Source organism: Sinohyriopsis cumingii, chromosome 5, assembly GCF_028554795.1.
Source record: "Sinohyriopsis cumingii isolate HCF-2022 chromosome 5, ASM2855479v2, whole genome shotgun sequence".
Lineage (NCBI taxonomy): Eukaryota > Metazoa > Mollusca > Bivalvia > Unionida > Unionidae > Sinohyriopsis > Sinohyriopsis cumingii.
Window position 1 is genome coordinate 99623415 of NC_142965.1, and position 25479 is coordinate 99648893.

The 25479-nt window shown below is 35.8% G+C and overlaps 1 protein-coding gene across 1 annotated transcript; it reads left to right on the forward strand.

Moving 5' to 3' along the window:
* Positions 1-1777: 1777 nt before the first annotated feature.
* LOC149799863 (ER membrane protein complex subunit 5-like) lies at positions 1778-24451 on the forward strand. Its single transcript, XM_089959300.1, has 4 exons — positions 1778-1925; positions 8110-8162; positions 15677-15780; positions 22480-24451. Exons 1-4 carry the CDS (start codon positions 1853-1855, stop codon positions 22562-22564), a joined length of 315 nt encoding a protein of 104 aa, XP_089815426.1. The 5' UTR covers positions 1778-1852; the 3' UTR covers positions 22565-24451.
* Positions 24452-25479: the final 1028 nt, after the last annotated feature.

A 25479-nucleotide genomic window follows, 5' to 3' on the forward strand; every position in this document is an offset into this window, starting at 1 on the left:
CACCATCGTGTAAGATGGACCGACGTCGTTTTTTTTTTACCAGCGCTGATTACACCGGATCCGCTGAGTGCAGAAGTAATAATTAAGCAAAATAACGATTGGACAAAATGTCCGATTCGCCCCCCCTGCTGCTTTTAGTATCCTCAAATCCCAAGTGTGATATCGATTTTGGTACTAATATAAAGAAAAGGAACTAACTATTCTAGCTGCTTAATTGTAGTAATATGGTTTATAACTGGTAAATTTGTAAGTTTATAGGTACAGATGGTTATGAACGCGGCTGATTTGCATGCGATCATGGATGTGGAACAGTCTAGTACTATGCAGAACACCATTTTTTTCAACAGAACACCACTTTCACCATCCACCAAAGCGAAGATGATAGCAAAATGATCTAAGAAACACTGATTGAACTTTATGGTTTAGGGGACAATGGTCTCGTCTGTCTCAATCGATTTACTGCTGAGTCCAATGATTCGGCTCCATTTCAGGATCTGACCTTTAACATTACTAGCCGAAGCTTAGATTGGACAGTTGAAGTATTAGAAGAGTGAGTGTGACATACTAATTGCGTGGTATCGCATAGTCGGTTCGGTTTTCCTTTTGGCTGTGCAGTTTCATATTTTTTTATATTACCACAAGTTAACATATCACCTTCTGTGATTTTGATTGGTCACAATCAGACCATGAAATTGCTGTGCATTATGCTCTTAGTTAATTGGCCTTAATTGTGGGGAAACATTTTTAACCCCGCCTTCTGGACTTTTTTTATTTTGAAAGGTAATTGGGGAATTGGATTTGGATATTTTTTATCCAACCAGAGCATATTTACGCAGGAAATATGCGGTTCAAGTCTGATTCAAATAGAAATTTGTTTACGTCTTCTGTACAGTCTAATGTTCCAAATCAAATACTGCAAGTATCCAGTCACAAATACAGTACAGTAAACATGTATATTTCTGCATCCAGTAGTCTTCTTTTCACAAATATATTCAACAATGTAATGTTTAGTTGTGATGTAGAATTTCAAGGTAAACACTGGCATTGTGTTGTGTAAGCCAACTCAGACCGGAACTGTGCACCGTATCAAACAATATGACATCACATTCATCGGACATTTTGTGCTGACAAATGATTTTGTCTTTGTAAAATGTTCTGTTTATTTAGACGGACAGTTTTTCTTTGATTTATAGTTAGCAAAAATATATAATCTACTTTTACTATTTCAACTTTGTTTGGGACTATTTTTATGCACAATAAATGAAAGGTACATCGTCTGTCAGAATGAACGAAATTATTCGTTCTTCTTTCTAAATAAATAAGTTCTACTGTAATAAAAAGTATGTTCTAAAAATAATCTCAAATAAGAATTGATTTAAAATTAAATTTATAAAACTCGTTAAGTGTCTTAATGTACTATTTACTTGTATCTTATCTGATCACTTTAATTATCAGCATATGATTTGAAAATAGAAAGAAAGATAAACGAAATCAAATACTCTTTGATTGTATACGGTAAACACAACGCGATGATGCGCTATCGACAATTGCTGAGGGTTAATTCATACACCCATTAATATTATCCGCATTATTCAAACATTGTTTGAAAATAACAAAGTATATTCCAATTAAAACAACATTATTAAAGAGCCTAGTATATCCAGAATAAAAAGTATGTGTCGAAACGTTTCCAGCTGAATTATCCTCACCGAAAGTGTAGGCCGCAACGTCCAGATCGAACTAGTGTTGGGCCGAAATTACCCAGAGCCCTCACCACTACCGGAAGTGTGGTGCTATATGCCGTAGTCAGTGAAAGGTATCCGATTGATTCGAAGTGCATGACTATTTTAACATGGGCTTTCACAAAATTTGTGTTATTGTTGGGCTCGTTGCTTTGGCTCATGCGGCATATTCAGCAGCCCAACGTAAATATCTCTCTCTCTCTCTCTCTCTCTCTCTCAAAATTTCGTGTTGTTGCCTGGGTCAGTAAACCATCAGGAATCCGTCCGTGGAACTCTTACCAGCCTCCCTAGTGAACGCCAATTCAATTGAAGCTTTTAAAACAGAGGTTGGTATGGAGATCGTTTAGCTCAAGACCAGGGATGTTTTTAACCTGTTCTTAGCTGCATTTTGGACCTCCCATCACATGTACATAGTTCACGCCATGTTCGAGTATGTTCCAGAGGAACCCTACACATCATTGGAAGAAGAATTTCGAAAACATACGAGACTCGTAACACAAGAAATATTACACAACTTAGCCTAAATTCGTAATCTCTAAACTTCGAAGGTTTTATATCTCTTCCGTTGTCATACTTTACCTGATCCAAATCTGGGGGAACAAATTCATGAGGAAAAACCAAAGAGTAAATAACAGTATATTCCTTTACAGAACTTGAGATGGAGTATGTTGAATGGTAGTCCGACACATCAGCCGCCCCCCCCCCCCCAAGTGGATACTGATGGACGATATGTGGGTCTGATGTCACCTGTTTATTAAAATATGCAATTTTGCTGCATTTATCAGTGATGGTGCTGGCTTTGAAAATGTTGTCTTAAAAAAATAACCAGCTTCAGTAGCTTGTTGCCATTTTTTTTTAATGTTACCATTTTCATAATACAGTACAGGGCTGAGCAACTTTTTTTTAACCACTAGTCCCACCTTTCTTTTCACTAGTCCCACCTTATTTTTAACTGGTCCCAAAATGGTAATCACTTGCCGAGATTTGATGAGACGTATGTACTTAATCCAATGAAAGAAAAAGAAAAAAATAATTTACAACATAATTATTTCTTAAAAGAATTTACTTTTTCAAAAACGTTGGTTGTTATACATTTGGCATCTTCAGGTTCAGCTGATGGATTTGAAAATATGTCCATGTATATGTCTGCCACCTGCACCAGTACTAAGCCAGCAGTTGATAGTTGTGTCTGGGTTAAAGTCCTCAAGCTTTGGTCCATTTGCAGAAATGTTCATTAGCATTTGTAAGCTCTTTTGGTTTAAGGAATTCCTTAAAGAAGTCTTGATTAAGTAAATCCTAGTTCACACTCAGAAATAACTACTGCACACTCAGTATCTGCCTTACGTTTTATCTCTCCATTTTCAAACAAATTTACCTTCGCCAAATCGCCGTTATTACCTTCCTTGTGAAAATAATTTAGCAAACTCATTTTATCCACAGAGTAACTATCAGCTTGCTTGACAACTACTTCTAAAGTGATCATAACACCAATTTTCTCTTTTAAATATGAACTGAAACAGCTCATTAATTAGCATAATTGTTTCGCTTCAAACACGATATTGCATGTGCAAGTTAATCATCTGTATAATCAATTACAAATTAAAGAATCATTACTGTCATTTTATCAGTTCATAAAGGAAACCAACAATGGTGTTGGTAAAGTACCTTTCATTAATTTAATTATACTGACTCGCTGGATTAAAATCATAGTGAGCCGCTCATTGTGATCTGGATTGAGTAAACTCATTGCAACAAAACCACTTACAACACTGCTAATTGATCATACTGGCTTTCTTTTGTTTGACGTGTTTTGATTTGCCAATAATTTGGTCACTTAGCCCAATATGCAGTCAAGCGAAAACAGGATGTAAATGTATATACGAAGAGAGGTAGAATCAAGTATTCAGTACGCCAGAGAGCATGATTGGCCAAATAAAGGCAGATATAGTTATTAAAGCATGAAAATAAGGACTATCCCAACTTTTTTAAAAAGCACTTGTCCCAGACTGGCGACTTGGAAACTTTTACTTGTACGACTTCAAAAATGACTAGTCCGGGACATCGGGCTATGGGATTTGTTCAGCCCTGCATTACTATCCATTTATCTTGACATCCTATTAGAATGGCATTTGGATATTGACCATTGTTCCAGTGAATCAGAACTTTGTTGGAATTCCAGTATTTAAAAAATTTAAATCCAGAGTTTTATGTTCATTATATCATTTGTTTAGTTTTGTGCATTTGTGTTATGTAGCATGAATATTAAAGGATGTGCTCTTGCTGGTCACAGTACTTCAGAATTTTTCATAACAAATCTTCCCAATGTCGTGTTATATATATATATATATATATATATATATATATATATATATATATATATATATATATATATATATATATATATATATATATTATTTAACTGCTGGAGATTTATTATCACTTTGAAATCTTGAGCAAAGATAGATCTAGATAACAAACAAAAATAACTATTTTCTCATTTTAACTGATTATATGATTATATCCAATTATCAGTTATGTGGAACAGGTTATCAACCATGATATTTTGACTGATTCCCAATGCCATCCTTCAAGGAACATGTGTCACTTCTGTGAGTGACCTGTGTCTTGTATTCTGGAATGTTTTGATTTTATATTATAGGGTGATGTCTGTGTTGATATTACCATTGTTGTAATGATTGCCATTGTAATGTATAAACATGGTGGAACAATAACAAAGAAACAGGTGGTATTCCTTTGACATGCTTAATCTCGGTCTTGTTTTGTGATATTAGAGGGATGATGTATATTCCAACTTGTATCTTACTAAGCTGAAGAAGGCCTTCACTTTAACTTTATATGAGCAACATACTATACATTTCCAGATACAGGGTTGGTGCCTTTTTGAGACCCCCAAAATAGTGTTTCAAAGTCTCAAGGGAGTTAGTGCACATGACATCAATTCAGAATCAAATGGGGGGGGGCAACATTATACAAACTACATCACCAGATGTCTCACTAGGATTTTAAAACTAGGAGTCCAGGACTCCCATTTTGGTAAAAATAGGAGTTGCCCATCAAAAGTTGCAGTACCTTCTTTCCTACAAAATCAATACAGACTGGAGTGCATCTATTTTTAGATTTTCGTAATGTAATCACTGACTTTAATATAGTTTCATTACAACAGTCCATTGACAGGATTGCAAATTTATAGTCTATTTATTTGTCTACGTACTTGTAGTAATTTTATGCAATGGATAAATAGTATTTGATTTGCTGTTTTTTTCTCTATTTTCACAAATACCTGTTAAGTCAGAAAACAGCTTAGACCTTAAAGTGCATCTTGCAAATTCCACAACATAGCATTGTCCCATACCTTTCTGACCTATAAATTTGCATTTTAAAGTTAAATCTTTAATAAATTAATACCTAGGCTTTGCTTTCAATGATTTGTATATTTTTCTGAATATATTTGCCCGATTTATGAAAACAGACAAGCTAATAAACCGGTACATGCCAGACTTAGCAAAGTCCACCATTATTTCCCGTTAGGCCTACTGGTTCACTTACAGTTTCAAACTAATTTTTTGATGAAATAATGTACAAGAGGCAGTTAATATAAATCTAGATCACTGATTCTGATCTTAAAACACATGTTTGAATGTTTTATCATCAAAGTATGTCATGCAGGAAATGAATTGTTGCTACCTTACTTGGAAAAGGGTTAATGGTCAATCAACTATCAAAACATATGCTTGTGAATGGGCAAGAGTTTGTTTGTCAACATAATTGATATTATAACTAGGCCTAGCTGCTGATGTCTTGATGAATACATTTCACTACAACACTAGAACTAACCGGGCTAAGGCAAAGGGCATTTGGAAAAAAAGTATGGTCAGTCAATGTACCTCTTAAATGATCACAGGGTGAAGTCGTTTTCACTTTCCTAACAGAAGAAGGCAAAGTTTACATTTTTAGGCAACTTACTCACCCACTTTGCCTGGTAGCGTGACCCCTGGCCCTTCTCAAAAAACTATGAAAATTAGAAGAACTATTGGTTGCTACTGAGTTTAATTTCTAACACAGACATAGCTCTTTTTCGTCCATCAGAGTGAGACTGAATTTTGTCAATCTAAGTAAGGACTTATTTTCAAGCACTAAGTTAGGATCACACACTTTTTTACACTTAGCTACTGTCCCATCTGAACTTTCAATTCTAGCAGCTTTAGCACTCTTCTGAATCTCGTTACAATCTTCATAAGTTTGCCATTTAACCCTAAAATACTTATCCAGATTTATGAATGGCATTTTGTCTAAGTCTCACTGTGTCTTGATTCTGAGGTCACGTGCACTGCTTATTCCGCTACATTTGGAAATGAACACAATAATGAAAGCTAAAGTTGTTTATTTGATGTACTTTTATAAATGACCACGTAAACATCTCTGGGTCTTTCTGCCTCTGAATTCATTCACTGTAAATATCAGTACATTTTCCCACCCAGCCACCAGTCAGCCTTTGAACTTGCCGTCCAGCTATTGCATCATGTTCTTTTTTATGTACTCTTATAATGGCAACAGGTATGTACATCAAGGGGTCTTTCAGTCACTGAATTCTGTCATTGTAAATATCAGCACAACTAATTGATAATGCATTTTCCCACAAAGCAGGTGGCTGAAGCAGGACTGGAAGTCTTTGAATTTTGTCACACACATATTACATGCATACAGAGGACTCGCATCTCAGTGATTTTCTGAATCCTAAATCAAAAATTGGTGTCCAGATACGCATAATTAAGCGTTTCTGAGACCTCTGATCACTTTGTGTTAATTTGTACAAGGCGAGATGGTGTTTATCTTTTTTACTAACAAAAAGATTGTCTGTGCCTGCATCAGCTATCTCAAGTGAATTCTCAATTTAATGAATTGCATTACACATGATTAGCAATTATTCATGACTGCTGAAGATTAAAATGGCTTAAAACTATTGTTTTCCACCTCTTTTATTGGAATGTGTATTGGCATGGCAAAAGTATTCATACATCGATATATCAATGAATCATTTCACCCATAGATGAAACAATCGGCTTATATCTCTTATCCAGGTGTGTTTAGTCACCAAAGGTTTTATATTTTGCCAACTTGTTATCATAATTGATACAAGCAGGTATTAATGTCTGTAGGGTACAGAGCACTGATTGGCATTAGGAATACTTTTATAGTCTGTGGTATGCTGTCATTAGCATTCACAGTGTATGTATTTCATAATTATATTTTTTATGCAAAATTTTGGTATATTTGTTTTCCTGGATATAATACACTCTTGGTTAAATTGCACCATACACAGTGTCATGCATGAATTGCTGATGCCTTGAAGCAGTTGTTATTTCTCTGTCTTGATTGTGATATTATTGGATCCAATTTCCAGTGTGATAATATATTGAAACACTTGTCCTGGTATGAGAAGAACCAACATGATTCATTTATACGTCTTCAAATCAATAAACAATAAGTCAATGTTTTTTCTCAATAAAAGAGTGGTATACACTTTAGATGTGTATGTTACATCACATCATATGATTTTGGATAGTGTACTTTTGTACATAAATTGGTTAGGAAAGAAACTTAAAATAAATAAGAACAGTACAAGGTGGGGTTTTTTTTCAGTGTGTTATCAAATAAGCATTCTGTATTTAACTACTTATTGTAAGGGGGGGGGGCAGCAAATGCAACACAATTTGTTTGATGTCCTTAAGTTTTGGATATATGATCTTGGTAACAAAGTTTAACCTTAAGTTATGAGACACAAAAAAGTCATTTTTTTTTATCTTGTCTCAAGATATACAGTAAATATGGTAACATCTGTTTTCTTGAAAGCATTTGATACACATGCAAACAAAAAATAGCTGGTGGACTGAGCAGTGTCGGGTATCATTATTTACACATGTATGTGCATCACAGTCACAATGACATTAAATTAAAAAATGCTCAAGTAAATTTCAGTTTTAAGTCTGAATTAGCTGCATTAATTGTTGCTGTCGTTTGTGTTCATCTCAGCACTTATCAGAGGCTGGATAGCACTGGTGTTTAAACTTCACTGCCTGACTGTTTGAGTGAATCCTGGTCAGAATTCTTACTGACCATAGCATTTGGCATTGCCAGAATAGAATCATTTCCAGTACAAGCATACATTGATTTTTCAAGCCCTGATATATCTGCTTGTGTGAAAGTTTTAAAACTAACTACACATCATTAGTAAGGCTGTATATGTTAATGAGTAAATATAGCACACCAGTTATGGAAGTTGTAGGTACACATTCAGCTAAAGGTCGCTTTTCCATTCATGTGATATTTATTCCCTTTTTTGTTGCAGACAGAGCTTATCTTCGCTTGACAGAACAGGAATTCACAAGACTTCCTTGGGATGTAAGATACCACATTAGTCAATATATACTATTCAATTTAATTGTGTGTGTGTATATATATATGTATACATGCAGAGACATATATATGAAAGAGATTTGTCAACTCCTATAGCCTTAAGTTTGTAATAATCTGGCAGCACATTTTAGTTCCAAATCAGGTTGCTGATATGGCAAATGTTGAAGTAAGGATTCCTTTATGCATGCAAGCTGGCTAACGAGTCAAGGATGTGAACTACGAATAACTGTATGTACTGTAGTGAAGAGATGAGTTGTTTAAACATATTAACCCTTGGTGACGAGTTTACGTGGCAGGAAGTAGTAGCCTACTGTCAAGCTCTGTAGCATCATGGTCATGTATAATACACTAAGGTGGGTGGTATTATAGAAAGTTAGACAGATGTAGCTCTACAATAATATCAGATAACATGGAGTTTCTAGTTGCACTACAAAATACAGAGGAAAAAGCTCATTTTTTTCTACCCAAAATTTGCCTTTGGTCAGAATCCGACTTTTTGGTCTCAGATCTAAGGCAGACCAGTATAACTGCAAACAGACAGATGAACCTTTGCAAAAAGTAGGATGGTCATTTGGAATAAAGAGTGGTCTCAATATGAAACAAATGGGTCCGTTTAGCAAATAAAAAAAAAACTCCAACTTTTACATTTCTGCTTATGCGCAACCAAATAGTCAATGAAAAACGATGTTTCTAACACAACTAGGCAGTATGTTATTGGAAGATCACATTGAAGTTGGTGTTTTAGGATGTATTCAGAAATAGCTTTCAAAATGTGTTTCCTACTCAAATTTCAGACAAAAGCAACAAAAACCTCCAGGGGTTGATGTGTTAATGTGACAGTTTTGACAGTAAAGCCAGTTGATAAAAAAAATTGATGATACCTTGCGGTACTGTTCTAAACATTTGCATCAGATATTTCATTATCATTCTGTCATCGATTAAATTTATATTCGAATGGGCAGCCATAAGTCTGATTGACATTGCATTTCTTTCTTGGCTTCTGTCACTGCCATGTCACACACATTATGAAGAATCCAAGAAAAATAAATGCTGCCCGGCTGTCAGTAGTTTCCAATCCCCATTCACCTTGAATCACTTTTTTTTTTGCAAAGAAATGAGAAAGTTTTATTTGTATCATTTGAGTGAGGCAAAGACAAAACAACTATGCTTAGACTGCAAGAAACTTAAACTTCACTTTTTCTGTGGTTGGGTTTTTAAGGTTGCTGCCTGCTCTCCAGTAATTCTGAATTAATTTCTTAGTTCATCCTGAATAGAAGGTTTCGTTGTTGAACATGAGAGATGTATTATAGAATTTCATATTTATTAGCCAGTGGTTTTGTTAGCATATTTTTCAGGATTTTGACTTTAATTGAACTTAATCATTTATTAGCTGCCCTTAAATATTCCTCTAAAAACATCTTAAACAACCCAGTAACAAGTAAACAATAAAAAAAATCAAAATACCTATTCCAAGTGTTTCTGTTGAAATCGATAGGTTGGCCTCTCCTTTTTATCTCCCTCCACCAAGGATCAGCTAAATGGTATTAAAAGACTTGGGGGCCCCGAGTGGTCTAAAGCGCTCACCGTTCCGGATCACTGCCATCTCACCTCTGTCTGCGTATGTTCGAGTCCAAGGCTCGGCTAGCGTGGGTACGTGGGAGAGCCTGCCAGTAGCTTCTCATGGGTCGGTGGTTCTTTCCTGGGTTTTCCAGGGTTCTTCTCCCACCAGTTATACTGGCCGCCATATATGGCCTATCTTGTGCTGAAAATGGCGTTAAACCCCAGAACAACAACAACAACAACAATTAAAAGACTTGAGAGCCATGACCACCTTTGATCTCTTTATTACTTTTAGAACATTTAAAAAACACCCTGCCTTTCACTTTAAACTCTCCAGATTAACAACAGTGAAGTGATCGATTAGCAGCTTGCTGAACACACTTAACCTTCATAATCTGATGACTCAGCTACACATCATGCACCACTATAAGATTTCCGATCCCAGTGGACTGGTTTCTGTAATGGGAGGGATAGAATGCATACCCCTTTTATATGGTATTATAATAATAATTGTAATCATGATAATAATATTCTTATATTATTCAAAAGTGGTATGGTATATTTCAGCTAGAAAACAGCTTGTGCCCAGTCAGTGAAGATCAGAAGGTTTATTGACCATCTGTCTGGAAGAATCAGGGATCTAGAGAATGCATGGGCATTCTTTTCCAGAAGCCATGTATCAGTGAAATTTTCATCACACTGGTTCAGAACACTCCAGTGCTGAGTAGCTGACTTGTCTAATGTGCCCACCTTTACCAAACACTGCCATTTTCCTCCATCCACATGGGTTCAGATCTCAGGCTTGGGCGATGAGGGTATGTGAAAGAGCTTGCCAGTTGCTTCCCATGGGTTCATCTTTGGGGTTTTCCAGGTTCTTCCTCCACCAGATATACAAGATATACTTGCTGCCATAAATAGCCTATCACATGCTGAAAATGGTGTTATACAAATAAAACCACAACCCTTTTAAGATTAACAACTGGCTCTCGGTAAGAATATAACTGTAGTCCATATACCTATATGTTCAAAAAGTGGAAATATGTTTCCTGCCACATCAGAGCTGGTTCAAAATGTTGCCATATCTTCAGTGTTAGACTTGGATTCATTGGTGATTTTCTGATTTGCTAAAAAGAAATCAGACAATGAGCATACCTGGGAATTGTTAAGGTCGTTGACAGGGCAGCTGTATGGTGAATGCCTCTGTGAATCTTAACCTGATATGATATGACACTTATTTGTATTCAGTGTCGCTCAAGTCCCATAATGCCCTGGCATTGTGGATAATGTTATTAGTTGGGCATTACACCTTTGAGGCAGATTTGAAGAAGTTTGTAGGTAGGCAGCTCAGAACTGCCCCATGAACTAATTGTCCACCCCTCACAGTCTTTTAACATCAGTCTCTCCAAGCCAATTCAGAGGGACAGTGGGCAAGCAGAGGAAAAGCAATCACAGGCTCAGTTCAGATCCAAACTTAGTGCCATGAGGGAACATCCTAACCAGTTTAGTAGGCAACCTTATGTATGGGGGCCAGTTGAGGAAGCCTGCTGTTTGCTGTTTCTCATTGTTGACCAAACACTCCCACTACCTGCATACAGCCTACATGTGGGTGCCAGACTCCTGCATTTCCAGTATTGTTTTGTCTACATAATTCGACAAAACGATTGGGTGATCCTAGTTATTTCAGATGTGCTTAGATTTCATTTATCCAACCTCTTTCTTCTCCCCATCTTATGGACATACCATCAGATTGGGAAGAGAGTATTCTACAACAGGAGATATCAGGGATGGTCCTGGCTTTTAAAAAGCTGTCGCCAAAAAAATCGCCAACCTCAATATTTTGTCGCCAATTTTCAAAAAGTGTTGCCAGAACAAGTAGTGTACATTTTCTGAAGTGTTAATTTAGTCTATTAATGTAACAGGCAATGAAAATTATAAAAGATGGGTTAGGTAATACTCTAACAGGGATGGTCCTGGCTTTTAAAAAGCTGTCGCCAAAAAAATCGCCAACCTCAATATTTTGTCGCCAATGTTCAAAAAGTGTCACCAAAACAAGTAGTGTACATTTTTCCAAGTGTTAATTTAGTCTATTAATGTAACAGGCAATGAAAATTACAAAAGATGGGTTAGTTAATACTTTAATTACAACAAGCATTAACAAAACGTTACAAAGTGTTATATGAAGATCTGTTGCGATTTTAGGACTGCCCACTTGTTGAATGCAGTTTCAAAGTCTAATTTTTCACATCTGTACATGCTGATTCTCATTAAATTCTCAAGAGATGAGATGCAGAGCTTATTTCTGATGTCAGTTTTTATGAGGTTCATCTTACTGAATCCACGTTCACAGTCTACAGTGCTGACAGGTGACACCAGTAGTCTCTCGGCAGCCCCACCCCATCTCCCACCCCTTTATGGCTAGCTTCACAAAGCTTGTAGTGAATTGCTTCCTAAATCCCAAGAATGATCACTGAATGCTGTATAAATTTTCTCGACAAGCAAAATAGGATCTCCATTCCCACAAATGAAACTTATACGAGTCAACACCTGGCAATATTGAACCGTATATATAAGCATAAATTCACACCCAGTTTAGGGATTCTTTCACTCCTGTATTTTGAGAAATAAATAATTATTATTAATTATGCAAAACTGTTTTTTTTTGTGCTATTTCTTGTTGCGGAGTTTAAGTCTCTGCAGCCGTAACACGGAATTGATGGCAAAAGGAAAAGATCAATGAGTAAAATGCTGCACTGGCGACAGATATAATTGTGATTGAGATTTTTTCCATTTTATTTGTATTTATACACAGTGGGTACTTCAAAAGTTATCAGTTTTCTATAAAGGTTCAGCAAAACTATTGTATTGGTATATGTAAAAAAAAACAAAAAACAGAAGGATTAGCCATACAACTAAATGTATATGTTCTATTCGCGTCTTCAGAAGTCAGTCAGTTGTAGGTATAGTGTGGTAGCATGACTGACTGTATCGCAGCATACAGTACTCAGCCCAGATGTCAGCATTAATTATGCAAAACTGTTTTTTTTTGTGCTATTTCTTGTTGCGGAGTTTAAGTCTCTGCAGCCATAACACGGATTGATGGCAAAAGGAAAAGATCAATGAGTAAAATGCTGCACTGGCGACAGATATAATTGTGATTGAGATTTTTTCCATTTGCTTTGTATTTATGCGCAATAGTCGGTACTTCAAAGGTTATCAGTTCTATGAAGGTTCAGCAAAACTATTGTATTGGTATATGTAAAGAAAAACAAAAAACAACAACAACAGAAGGATTAGCCATTCAATTAATTGTATCTGTTCTATTCGCGTCTTCAGAAGTCGGTCAGTTGTAGGTATAGTTCGGTAGCATGATTGACTGTAACACAGCATACAGTACTCAGCCCAGATGTCAGCATAAGCAGATTATGATGTAACAATGCACTCTAAAGATGGGGTTGTCAATACGAACAAAGGATCGTTTGTGTAACAGATTGATTCCAATGAATTGCTTAGTCAAGTTTTTGGCTTCCTTTCATTCTCCCTTTTAATTTATCCAGTCCAAATCCATGATTGTATGTACAAATTAAATAACCAAAAAGTCTGTCGCCAAAAAAATCGCCAGATGGGATATTTTTGTTGCCAATAAGGAAAAAAAATCGCAATTTGTGACATTGGCGAAGCCCAGGATGATCTCTGAGATATGGTCGCTCATCAACAAATGGGTGGTGGAGATGGTATGAAAACCAGTCTGCTGGGTTTTATTGAGGTCTTTACCTTTTCTGAAAGCCCAATGGCATGTTGTTGCTCCTCACTGATTTGAGAAACCTCAATCAGCAAATTTTTCCATGAATACTGAAGATAGAGACAGTGAGATTGATAAGACTTGGTCAGTCAGTTTTAATTTGACTGATTAATCATTTCAAGTCCCTATCCACCTGGCATAACAACAATTTCTTACTGCGACAAGGCTTCAAGTTCTTCTCAGCCCCTGTGTCTTTACAAATATGGATTGGATCATCACCCTGTTTTGGTCGACTTTGTCTACAGTGATGGTGGCATATTTGGATGACATCAAGAAGAACCATATGGTAAGCTATGTTCTTCTCAAAGGCAGACATTATCTTCTGTCCCATACATGTCATCTAATTTTTCTCATGACCTGGGAAAAGTCAGACCTTTATCCATCCCAGTGTTTTGTCTGTCTGGGTAGGGGCCATCTATTTAGTACGTATCAACAATCTGGCAAAGCTTGACCCCTTTCCCCCTCCCTGTACACATGCATACTTTTTTACATACACCCCACCTGCATACGTATGCTTGCCACACACACACCAAATTCTATAAAACAACCTATATTTAATCCACGCAGAAACGATCAATGATTAAAATTATTAACGTGTTTAATAAAACCAATAGTCCACAGACGTTTGAATGTCTGGCTTCATTAAAGAAAAATGTTTGTCTAGTGCCAGCTAAAATTCAAACACCGGCTGAACCCAGTTGAATAGGTTACATGTTAGACATTATTATCAAGGTTTGACCATACCCCCAGTTTCCTATGCGTACATATATTCTAACTTGCCCACCCCACCCCCCCAGCAAGCACATTCATTTGGGTGAACCCCACCACCTCCATGCGTACATATGCCATGTTTGGGATTTATCACCAGCCAGAACCTGGTACAACTCCCTCATGTTTATGAAGTAAGGATCATCAATTTCATCAGGTCTGTTTCCAACAGCAATTGGATTTTAGCAAGAATATTCTTGCAACACCGCAGATTAATTAAATATTTGATTCTGCTGGGCCATCTTTTAAAGCGTCTCTTGCGTGTGAGCTTGTTGGCTCTATGGCACCCTTTTTCCAATCCATTCAATCTGGATCATGTATGAGGTATGATCATTGCTGTGTCAGTGGTACAGCAGGAAGTCATCTAGAATAGCCCCAACCAGAATTGACAGTATGTACAGATGCCAATACACATGGTTGGGGAACCCATCTGTTTCTGAGCTTCATTATGATCATTGGCATGTGGGGGCCATAGGAACTTCCTCACCACATCAGCCTTCTCAAATTGAAAGCTATCATCAGAACCTTTCAATTCTGGAAGACCAACACTTGGAAAACAATTCTGATTATGTGAGACATCTCTGTAGTGGTGACCTGTATCCTCAAGCATGCATGGGCGGATACCAAATCACCCAACTTGTGTGTTCTGGTTTGTCAGTTTCTACACTGGTGCTAATAACTGCATATCAAGCTACAAATAGGGCACATTCAAGGTAGACTAGTTGTCCAGGCTGACACTCTCCGGAAAGGATGCAGTCATACAGACAGAAGTTAAATGCTAACAGCAGTTTATCAATACCTTTGGGGTGGGGGTAATTCTGTGTATAAATATGTGACTCTTTTTTTAATTTGGATGATATAAGGAAAAGGAATGAAATATTTTCCAGTCACCTGCTGAATACTCTATGATTTAAATAATTGCCACCTGTTGTGTTTAGCCTCCATTTACAATTTTTGGGATCACTTGTGTGAACATAGTTACATCTATCTGTTCATAACCACAAACCACATATCCTGGAGGGTGCTATTCCACCAGATTTAGTCTATATTTTATGGTCATGGTGAAGGGAGGAAGTCCTGGAGAGGGGGATAGATAATACAAATTACGAAAGTAGCTTGTGGTTTTTTAACAGCATTGAATTCCCTTTATGATTATTAAATAATAACTTGCTATAACAGGTATCATCCTATTTTCTTTACTCACTTCATTATGCCATCTCTAAGCACAGGAACTACAGGTAAATTCATTAATTCTGTAATGATTTCATCCAGCAAACCAATTGTGCTGTAAAGTGATATGTTTTCTGTTCTAAAAAATTGATCTTGTGATGGAATTTTATATTTTTCTTTTATTGTATTTCCTTTTCTTCAGATACTTATGCAGTCATTAGCATCACTGGTGCTCACATGCTACGGAGTTGTGCATGTGGCAGGCAAATTTAAAGAGATATGTGCAAGTGCGGAGTTGGATAACAAGTAAGAGCACAGAAAAAAATCCAGTTTTGTTTCCGTCTTGGTTAACATATTTTGGCATGTATAACACACAGTAATGTATAATGCACATCCTGATTTTCAATCCAGCACGAGGTGAATAATGTAATTTTAACATACATTGTGCATTTTACTTGATGATTTCCCACTATTATCATATTTAAATAGCATTCAGCCATTTTGGATACTATACTGATCATCATTTGTTACAAGATATTTGATTGGTTTACAGAAAACAAATAATTTGACTGTTCTTTTCTGTCAGTGCCTAATACTTGTATGTGGCTATGATATTTAGCTTGTTACTTTCAGTGTTGGAGTTTCCTCTGCAGCCCAGGTTGATATTTTGTCTGGCTGTTCATTCTGATTTGAAATCGAACACAAATGTTCAGGTCCAGTATTTATAGTGTTTGTACCATGGTATGCCATGGTATTTCTGAACCATGATAGGGCTCTAGCATATTCTTCTGAAATAAAGTATATCTCTTCTAAAAAAGCTCACCTTACCCTATTAAATGGTCAGTTCTCTATAATATATGAATTTGTTAATTTTTTTATAAGTTGTACTCTAAAAGCAGTTTTCATACAAATCGCATGGTTTATAGCATGGATAGTCATTGAGAGATTGGCCTTGAATAGCATGTACATAGTTGAATTCGGAGCATTTACATAGCTGCCAACCCTCACAATTTTGGTGGGAATTTCAAGACTTTTTCAGCGATTCATGGATTCATGCCAAATGCAAAAAAAAGTTTCCCAATTCTCAATTATTTTAAATCTTTAATAAAATAACCGATTTCCCATTAAGCGCTAATCATGATATCAGCAGTTGCCAAAACAGTCTGGTACTGCTTGTCACGATATTAGTGGAACTATAGCTGATTGGTACAGTTGGCCTGGTAGCAAGCATTTTAACATATTTATAAAAGTAGTTTTACAAATGCTTTTAAGAGAAACTGGGACCTAACTGGAATTTTGCTCCGTGCATGCGCCGCAAACACTGATTTGAATTACCATTCGGCATTGCATCTTGAAAATGTCTTCACCATGAAAAAGAAATGTATTGCACAAAAAGTGAATGTTTAGTTTGGAATATACCAAAAATTGGCTGTGCATTCAGCCATCAAACACCAATATGTATCATGCTTTTTGCATGCATTGTGCCACATATTTTAGGATTGGGCATGGTGGTAGAGACAGTGTGAGGAAGTACATTGGTAGCAAAAAGCACATAGAAAAAGGTTGGGAAAATTATGAACTCCCAGCAGATTTCAGCTCTGGATTTCAGCTCTGGAATATTTTAAGCCATTGACAGAAGACCTGCAAGCTACCAACGCTGAATCATTGTTTGTGAGTTTTCTTATTGAACACAATCTACCTTTATCAGCTGGAGACCATGTTAAACATTTGTTCCGACAAATATTCCCAGACTTGAAGATCGCTTTGCGAATTCATGTCAGAATTCACCAATTTGTATCCCTATTCTCACTAATTACAAGCCTGGAGAGTTGGCAGCTATGCATTTAATAAATATAACTAATACAGTTTTAAATGGCTTGATTTTGTGACAAGAAATATTTTCATTCAACAGCGTTTATTTTGAAACATCAAAGCACAACATTGACCACTAGCTGCTGGAAACTCATAATTCAAGTCAATTAAGGTTCTACTCTATTTGCTTATTAAGCTAAGGAGTTGGGAGTTGGATGGGTTGTAGGCTGGGAGACAGAGATGGAGTGGAGCTTGAAACAAATACACTTGTTCTAAATTAAAGAAATCAAAGAACAAAGTCAAGATCTGTATCATTGGTCTTTGCGCTTTTTTCCAATTTAAGTTAAACAATAGAGACAGTTGTACACAACACTATGAGAACTTAATATCAAATGCATATTCTCAGTCCAAATTCTTTAATTCACAGACTAACATTTTTGTTTTCAATTTTGTGGTGTTGTGATATTTTCATTCAACAGTTAATGTACATTATAAAATATCAAAGTGCAACATTGAATGTGCATGTGTATGACCTATACTGATTAACTGTTTTGATACAATAGAATTGAGAAGGCACCATAAAACCCACTGCGGCTGCAATAAAATCCATGCCGGACTTAGCTAGATTATGTAGATTTCCACTAATTAGGATGAGTGATATACAAGGCTCAGTAGACTTCCACATCTCATAGGGGGAACTTATCTTAGTCTCTGTCCATGTCCAGCAGATTGATTGGGTGACCTGTAAAATATGGCATGTACTCTACCACTTGAAAATATCAGCTGCATTTTGTGCATCTCTAGAGCCCTAAGTGGTACAAAGCTTTCTCCGTTACGGATCACTGCCATCTCGCCTCCGTCTGCATGGGTTCGAGTCTCGGATTCAGCCAATGTGGGTATGTGAGAAAGCTTGCCAGTAGCTTCTCATGGGTCGGTGGTTCTTTCCATGGTTTTCCCAGGTTCTTCCTCCACCATTAAAACTGGCTGCCATGTATAGCCTGTCTTGTGCAGAAAAATGGCGTTAAACCCTACAACAAAGAAATTGTGCATCTCTAACCATTATGTTGGGCACATATTACCTTTGAAAACACCACTCTGAGTCAGTGAAGTATTGATCATTGTATGATCACAAAGTATCAAATACTGGGATTTAAGATGAGAGATAAAACAAAGAATCATGTTTCTTTTCAAAAGAAAAGTAAATTGCAAATCTTGCTAGACAATGCATTGTTTTTATACTTAACACATCGGAGGTTTTGCCAGTGCTAATTACCTTGAAACAGTGGTGAGTCAGTGAATATTGATAACTGTATTACAAATAAGAAATAAACTAATATAAAAAGTGAAGTTTATTTTACAGTACATAAATTTCAATTTGTCTCTAACCGATGCATTTCACACAAGCTTTAGCCAGCGCTCATTACCTATACAAATCACACTGATTCTATGAAGCACAGATCATAACATCGTCCAAAGAAGTAGGCAATATTGTTAGTAAGATGAGAAATTGAATAAAGAACCAAGTTAATATGGCAAACCAAAGTTAACTAATTGCAAATTTGACTTGGTAACTTATCCTTAGTTTCATGATACTTATCAATCTTACGTTAATCTTGTTTTTGCATGGCTTGAAACTTTCCTTGACAGAGTACAAGTCTTGTATGTATTTTGCAGTTGTGAAAAAAATTTGTTTAATAACTAAAGCATTCATTGAGGAGTACTGCTAAGGTTAATAAGTTTTAGTTATTGTGTGCTCATTTTTTTCTCCATTAACATTGTCAGAATCATTCAGTATTTTACGATATTGCACACCTTCATATTGCATTCACGTGCATAAAGGAACTACTTTTTATTGTAAACAAACTATGGATGCAGACGCCAGCACTTTTGATTTGTAAACAAATCATGTAAATTCGTGTAGTAGGCGCTTTATGCTTTGGTTGATTAGATTTGTTTCTGAATGAAGTAAAGCTAATGTATCGTGGACTGCACATACCAGCTGCTTTGGTACATTCTGCATTAACCTTTCTGATACATTGTTTCGGATTTAGGCTAGCTATACAGTAGACGCCAGAAAGGGTCATTTCAAATAGGATACAAGTGACAAGGCATAAACTGTCTTCTTTAGATAGTAATAAGAATGGCAAACAAAATATACTTACTGTTTTACATCCTGAGTATCCTCAAAATGTATTTTCTTAGTTCTGCAAAATCAAAATTACAAGATCCATGTCATAGGTTCTCTATCTTGATTACACATTTCAAAATTGAACTGTAATTACATCCTCCTTGCTGAACTCAAAATGAAATAAGCGTTATTTTCCATAGCGTCTTTTTGATAATTGCGATTGAATGACTGAATATTATTCCCACATTATGATCTCAAACATTCAGTGACAGAAAAAGAAACACATTTGCAGGTGTCAACATGCTTCTTCCACACTTCTTCAATCGGATGCAGGGATGGTCCTGGCTTTTAAAAAGCTGTCGCCAAAATAATCGCCAACCTCAATATTTTGTCGCCAATTTTCAAAAAGTGTCGCCAGAAAAAGTAGTGTACATTTTTCCAAGTGTTAATTTAGTCTATTAATGTAACAGGCAATGAAAATTACAAAAGATGGATTGGTTAATACTTTAATTACAACAAGCATTAACAAAATGTTACAAAGTGTTACATGAAGATCCGTCGCGATTTTAGGGCTGCCCACTTGTTGAATGCAGTTTCAAAGTCTAATTTTTCACATCTGTACATGCTGATTCTCATTAAATTCTCAAGAGATGAGATGCAGAGCTTATTTCTGATGTCAGTTTTTATGAGGTTCATCTTACTGAATCCACGTTCACAGTCTACAGTGCTGACAGGTGACACCAGTAGTCTCTCAGCAGCCCCCCCCCCCCCTTTATGGCTAGCTTCACAAAGCTTGTAGCGAATTGCTTCCTAAATCCCAAGAATGATCACTGAATGCTGTATAAATTTTCTCGACAAAAAAAATAGGATCTCCATTCCCACGAATGAAACTTACACGAGTCAACACCTGGCAATATTGGACCGTATATATAAGCGTAAATTCACACCCAATTTAGGGATTCTTTCACTCCTGTATTTTGAGAAATAAATAATTATTATTAATTATGCAAAACTTTTTTTTTTTTTTTTTTTTTTTTTTTTGCTATTTCTTGTTGCGGAGTTTAAGTTTCTGCAGCCGTAACACGGGACTGATGGCAAAAGGAAAAGATCAATGAGTAAAATGCTGCACTGGCGACAGATGTAATTGTGATTGAGATTTTTTCCATTTGCTTTGTATTTATACACAGTAGTCGGTACTTCAAAGGTTATCAGTTTTCTATGAAGGTTCAGCAAAACTATTGTATTGGTATATGTATAAAAAAAAAAAAAAACAGAAGGATTAGCCATACAATTAATTGTATCTGTTCTATTCGCGTCTTCAGAAGTGGGTCAGTTGTAGGTATAGTGCGGTAGCATGATTGACTGTATCGCAGCATACAGTACTAAGCCCAGATGTCAGCATAAGCAGATTATGATGTAACAATGCACTGTAAAGATAGGGTTGTCAATAAGAACAAAGGATCGTTTGTGTAACAGATTGATTCCAATGCATTGCTTAGTCAGGTTTATGGCTTCCTTTCATTCTGGCTTTAAATTTATTCAGTCCAAATCCATGATTGTATGTACAAATTAAATAACCAAAAAGTATGTCGCCAAAAAAATCGCCAGATGGGATATTTTTGTCGCCAATAAGGAAAAAAAATCACAATTTGCGACATTGGCAAAGCCCAGGACAATCCCTGGGATGTATTTAATGTGAAATTGTCACTTATAAATCCAGTCCATAATCACAAAATTTCATAGAATCTACAAAAATACCAAAATCGATTCATTCCAGATCAAATGGAAAACTTGTTGCAATGCGCATTCATTCACAATATATGACTCCAGATTTCAATTTTAAGTTGATGATAACACCATTTTCTTTCGAAAATTATGTCTAGCACATGACTAAGTTAAAATTTTTCTGGGTGAAGTTATGTGCGCATTAATAATGTTGTTGTGTAATGATGAATCTGCACTTGTGTATTTATTTTGGAATATGTTATACATTCATTTACTTTGTTTCTTGAATGTATTTTGTTTATATAATTAAGCCTTAGCTAGAATAAGAAAATGAGCATATAATAAAAAGGTTACTGCATTTGTATGGGAAAATATGAACTCGTTTTGTCGGATGGATATAATGCACTTTCAGGGTCATGCAGTATTTCCATCCGAAAAACTTGTTCATATTTTCCGATACAGATGCAGTAACCTATAATTATTTCATTGATAAAGCAAGTAACAATGTGCAATGAATTTAGTATTTCTGCACGACTTGTGTAGGCAGCATTAATGCCATGGTCCTCTCATCAGTTTGATCTGGGAAGAAAAGAAAACACTTTTTGTTCTACCACAGAACAAGCCCACACCCCAAAAATGGGCATATAAAGTGTGCATTATACAGATCAAAATACAGTAAATGAATTTTAAAAATGTCCACATAATGTTATGTTATAAGGAACAAAAAAGCATTTCTGATGCAGGCTTTTATTCTGTAAGATAAGTAAAAATATTGGCTGGACAGACCCAGATATGTCATTGCATAATGTGCCAGCGGTGCCCCAAATGGCCGAGTGGTCTGAAGCGCTCTCCGTTTATGGATCACTGCCATCTCACCTCTGCCTACCTAGGTTTGAGTCTCAGATTCGACCAATGTGGGTATGTGAGAAAACTTGCCACTAGCTTCTTGAGGGTCAGTGGTTCTTTCCGGTGATTTCCCGGATTCTTCCTCCACCATTAATACTGGCCGCCATGTATAGCCTATTGTTGCTGAAAAATGGCGTTAAACCCTACAACGACAACAACAGCAAAAACATAATGTGCCAGCAGGTATGGGTGTATGCAGTTTGTTAGGAGTAATGAGCAGAGCAAACAACATTGAGATGTGCCATACGTTAGCTTTTGATCAATCAGAAGCAAAGAAATTTCAGAAAAATGTAATAATGCCTTTTATATCTTTATAAGATGCAGAGATACATGCCTGAGAGGGAAATAAACTAGTTATATGATATTATGTTGAAAAGAAACATTATTTTCTCTGCCTTCAGATATTGTCATTACACATTTATTTTGTTTTGTAGAACATGGGACACATTGAGCAATAGACAGGCATTTTATAGTTTCAACCACAGAGGGAAAGCATTATACGAGGAAAGAGAAAGATAGCACAATAGAGAAATCAGCACAATTTATTGAAGATTTCAGCAGCACTGTATTTGAGGTTGCAAAATGGAAATATGGGCTGTATCTTTCTACAGTGGTGTGTTCATAATTACAATGTCTTTAACTGACAATTAGCTTTAAGTACTTTACACTTACAATACATTTGTGCAGAATTCATTATAACCGAGTTTCATCAAAGCCCTAGGTCCAGTTTAGCTTACACTATGCCTTGTAGTTAAATCTTTTGGTAATACAGTATAAAAAATGAAAGTTAGAACCAATGGACTAATTCCCACACAACTTTATTTAATAATATCAATTTTAAAATTAAGTTTGTATGGTTTTTTTTATATTGATAAAAGCTAGATTTTAGATGTTTGGTGACTGTTTAAGTGCATTTTTCCATTAAAAACCTTGCACAGGTATCACACAGATTTCAGTATATCATGATGAAAGTGTAAAATTGCTGTATAAATAAAACTTAGGACAAAATTTGCAAAATTGTCTTGATCCTTGAATAGTATGATGTAGACATTAAAGTCTCAGTACTTGATTTAGGTGGATTTTCCTATATATTCTTTATTTGCTGATAGATTATGCAATATTATTTTTGCAAAATAAGTAACAGTTATTACTTTGACATTGGTTTTAAATTTTCATTGTGGGAGGAAGTTTGTAGCCTTTCTGAGATTCCAGAGGTGAAAGAAGGATAAATGCAATTTGGTCTTGCATGTACATAGACATGAGTAACTGGAAGAAATGTATTGTGTAATTGTTGCTATATAGTACGAGAATTACCAGTTGTAAAATCTGTAGTAAAACATGTCACATTTATTTTAATTGCATGTGTAAAGTCTTATGTGTAAGTGTGCAGAGTATGCACTGTGTCACAAAGTATGCACTGTATTGCAAAGTGTGCGCTGTACAAGATGTTGCTGGGTGTGTTAAAATATGTTGTCAATGACTTTATGCCTCCAGAAATATTGTTATTTCATATTATATAGAGACTGTTGCACAATTTTTAATAAAACAAATAATGTAGAAGAAAAGTAAATTGTTAAATAGGCCATTGGTTTAATGCACACATTAAAAAATATCTTTAAAAATCATGAACACATCCTTGAATTTCTTGTTTATTTGTGATGTATTGGAAGCTACAAGATGGTTATGCATGTGTGTATATAAGAGAGAAATAGAGAGGATGTTTATGGTGTTAGGAAAATACTCCAACTTACTAAGAGGTGTGTGTGAGAGAGAGAGAGAGAGAGAGAGCAAGAGAAAGATGGATGGTGCTCCAACCTGAAAGAAAAAAGTGTGTGAGATAGAGAGTGATGGTGCTGATAGCATTAGTGAAAGAGTCAGACATAACCAGTGTGTGTGAGAGAGAGAAGGGGGAAGAGGATAATTTTGTTTAGTAAACATTAAGTCTTGTCAGCTGAACTTTATTCATTTATCTATAAATCTTACAGGGAAAACAAGTATGCTTTTCAGTAATGAGATAAAACTTTTGCAATAAATTCCTTATGACACAAATCTAGGATTTTTTAGTATGCACTTGGATGAAGGTCCATTTAACTATATATGCCATCAAATACTTTTAATAAACATTCCTGCATTTGCAGAAAATTGTCTTACAGCATTTAAGTTCTTTTTTGGAGGATACTTGAATCAAAGGACAGGTTTCTTCATCTTAATTAAATGGTTTTGCAACCTTAATGTCACATAATTCATGGAGTGAAAGTCAAATGTAACGTAAGACTTAAAATGTGACTGAAATTACAGTCCTTTCAGTGGATACATAGTTATGCCAATTTCCTGTATATAAAATATTAAATTTTTCTGTCAATACTTATTTATCAGAATCAGATAATAAATTATTCATAGAAAATACCTATGTTTTGTTGGTTTGGTTTGTGTCTCTTTGTCCTTATCTAAAGAAGCTGTTATTATATACTCAGTTTTGTCTCCTTTAACTTTACATTGTCAGAATCATGCTGCATTTTATAATACTGGACACCTTCATATTGCATGCACATGCATGATACATGTGCCTAAAGATAGTATAGTGTATTACGAACTACTTTGTAAACAAAGCATGTACACTCATGAAGTACACGCTTTCAGCTTTGTTTAAATTTGTTAATGAACTAAATCAGCTGTTTCATCCTTTAATAGTATAGATGATAACATTAACAATGTGGAGGAGTTCACCGAGTCAGAAATGAAACTTTCAGAGAAGCAAACGAATGAACATGATATCTGCAATATCAACAACAAATGTGAGAGAAACAGTAATTGTAAATACCATTCTGATCATTGAAACAATTATTTAGGAGAATATTCATATCTTTTCACAAATAGAATGGTTAAGACTATGACAAGTGCTCTCTGAGGCCTAAGAAATATAGCATAGATAAACATATTGGGGCAAAGGACTATCACATCTACTAGAGACTTACCGTCATACAAGTCTGTAAAAATAATTCATTTGAGAAAAAAAAATACAACTGAAGGATTTGGTAGGAAACTAAGAGTCTCAGAGCCAATAATCCAAGATGACAAAAAAGTATTATTTCCACTGAGTAAATGGTCACACAACAGCTGCTTTTTATTTTTCCCCATGTAACTATTTTGATACAATATTAGGCTAGCAATAGAAGACACATTGTATGGTACAGATCATTGCTAGGGTCCCTCCAACAGCAAGATGGAAGTGACAGGGCATAATCATGTTTTGTTAAAATGGTAATAACTCTACCTATATTTAAGCATTTTGAATTTCCTCAAAATTTACTTTCATACTTAGCTCTTCAAATCCGACATGTCCCTGCACAACCTGATACACCGAAGCTTTACTGGAATTTCGAGTAGCCTATATTTCCGGCTTAAATCATTCTCCTTACTGCACTGAAGTGACC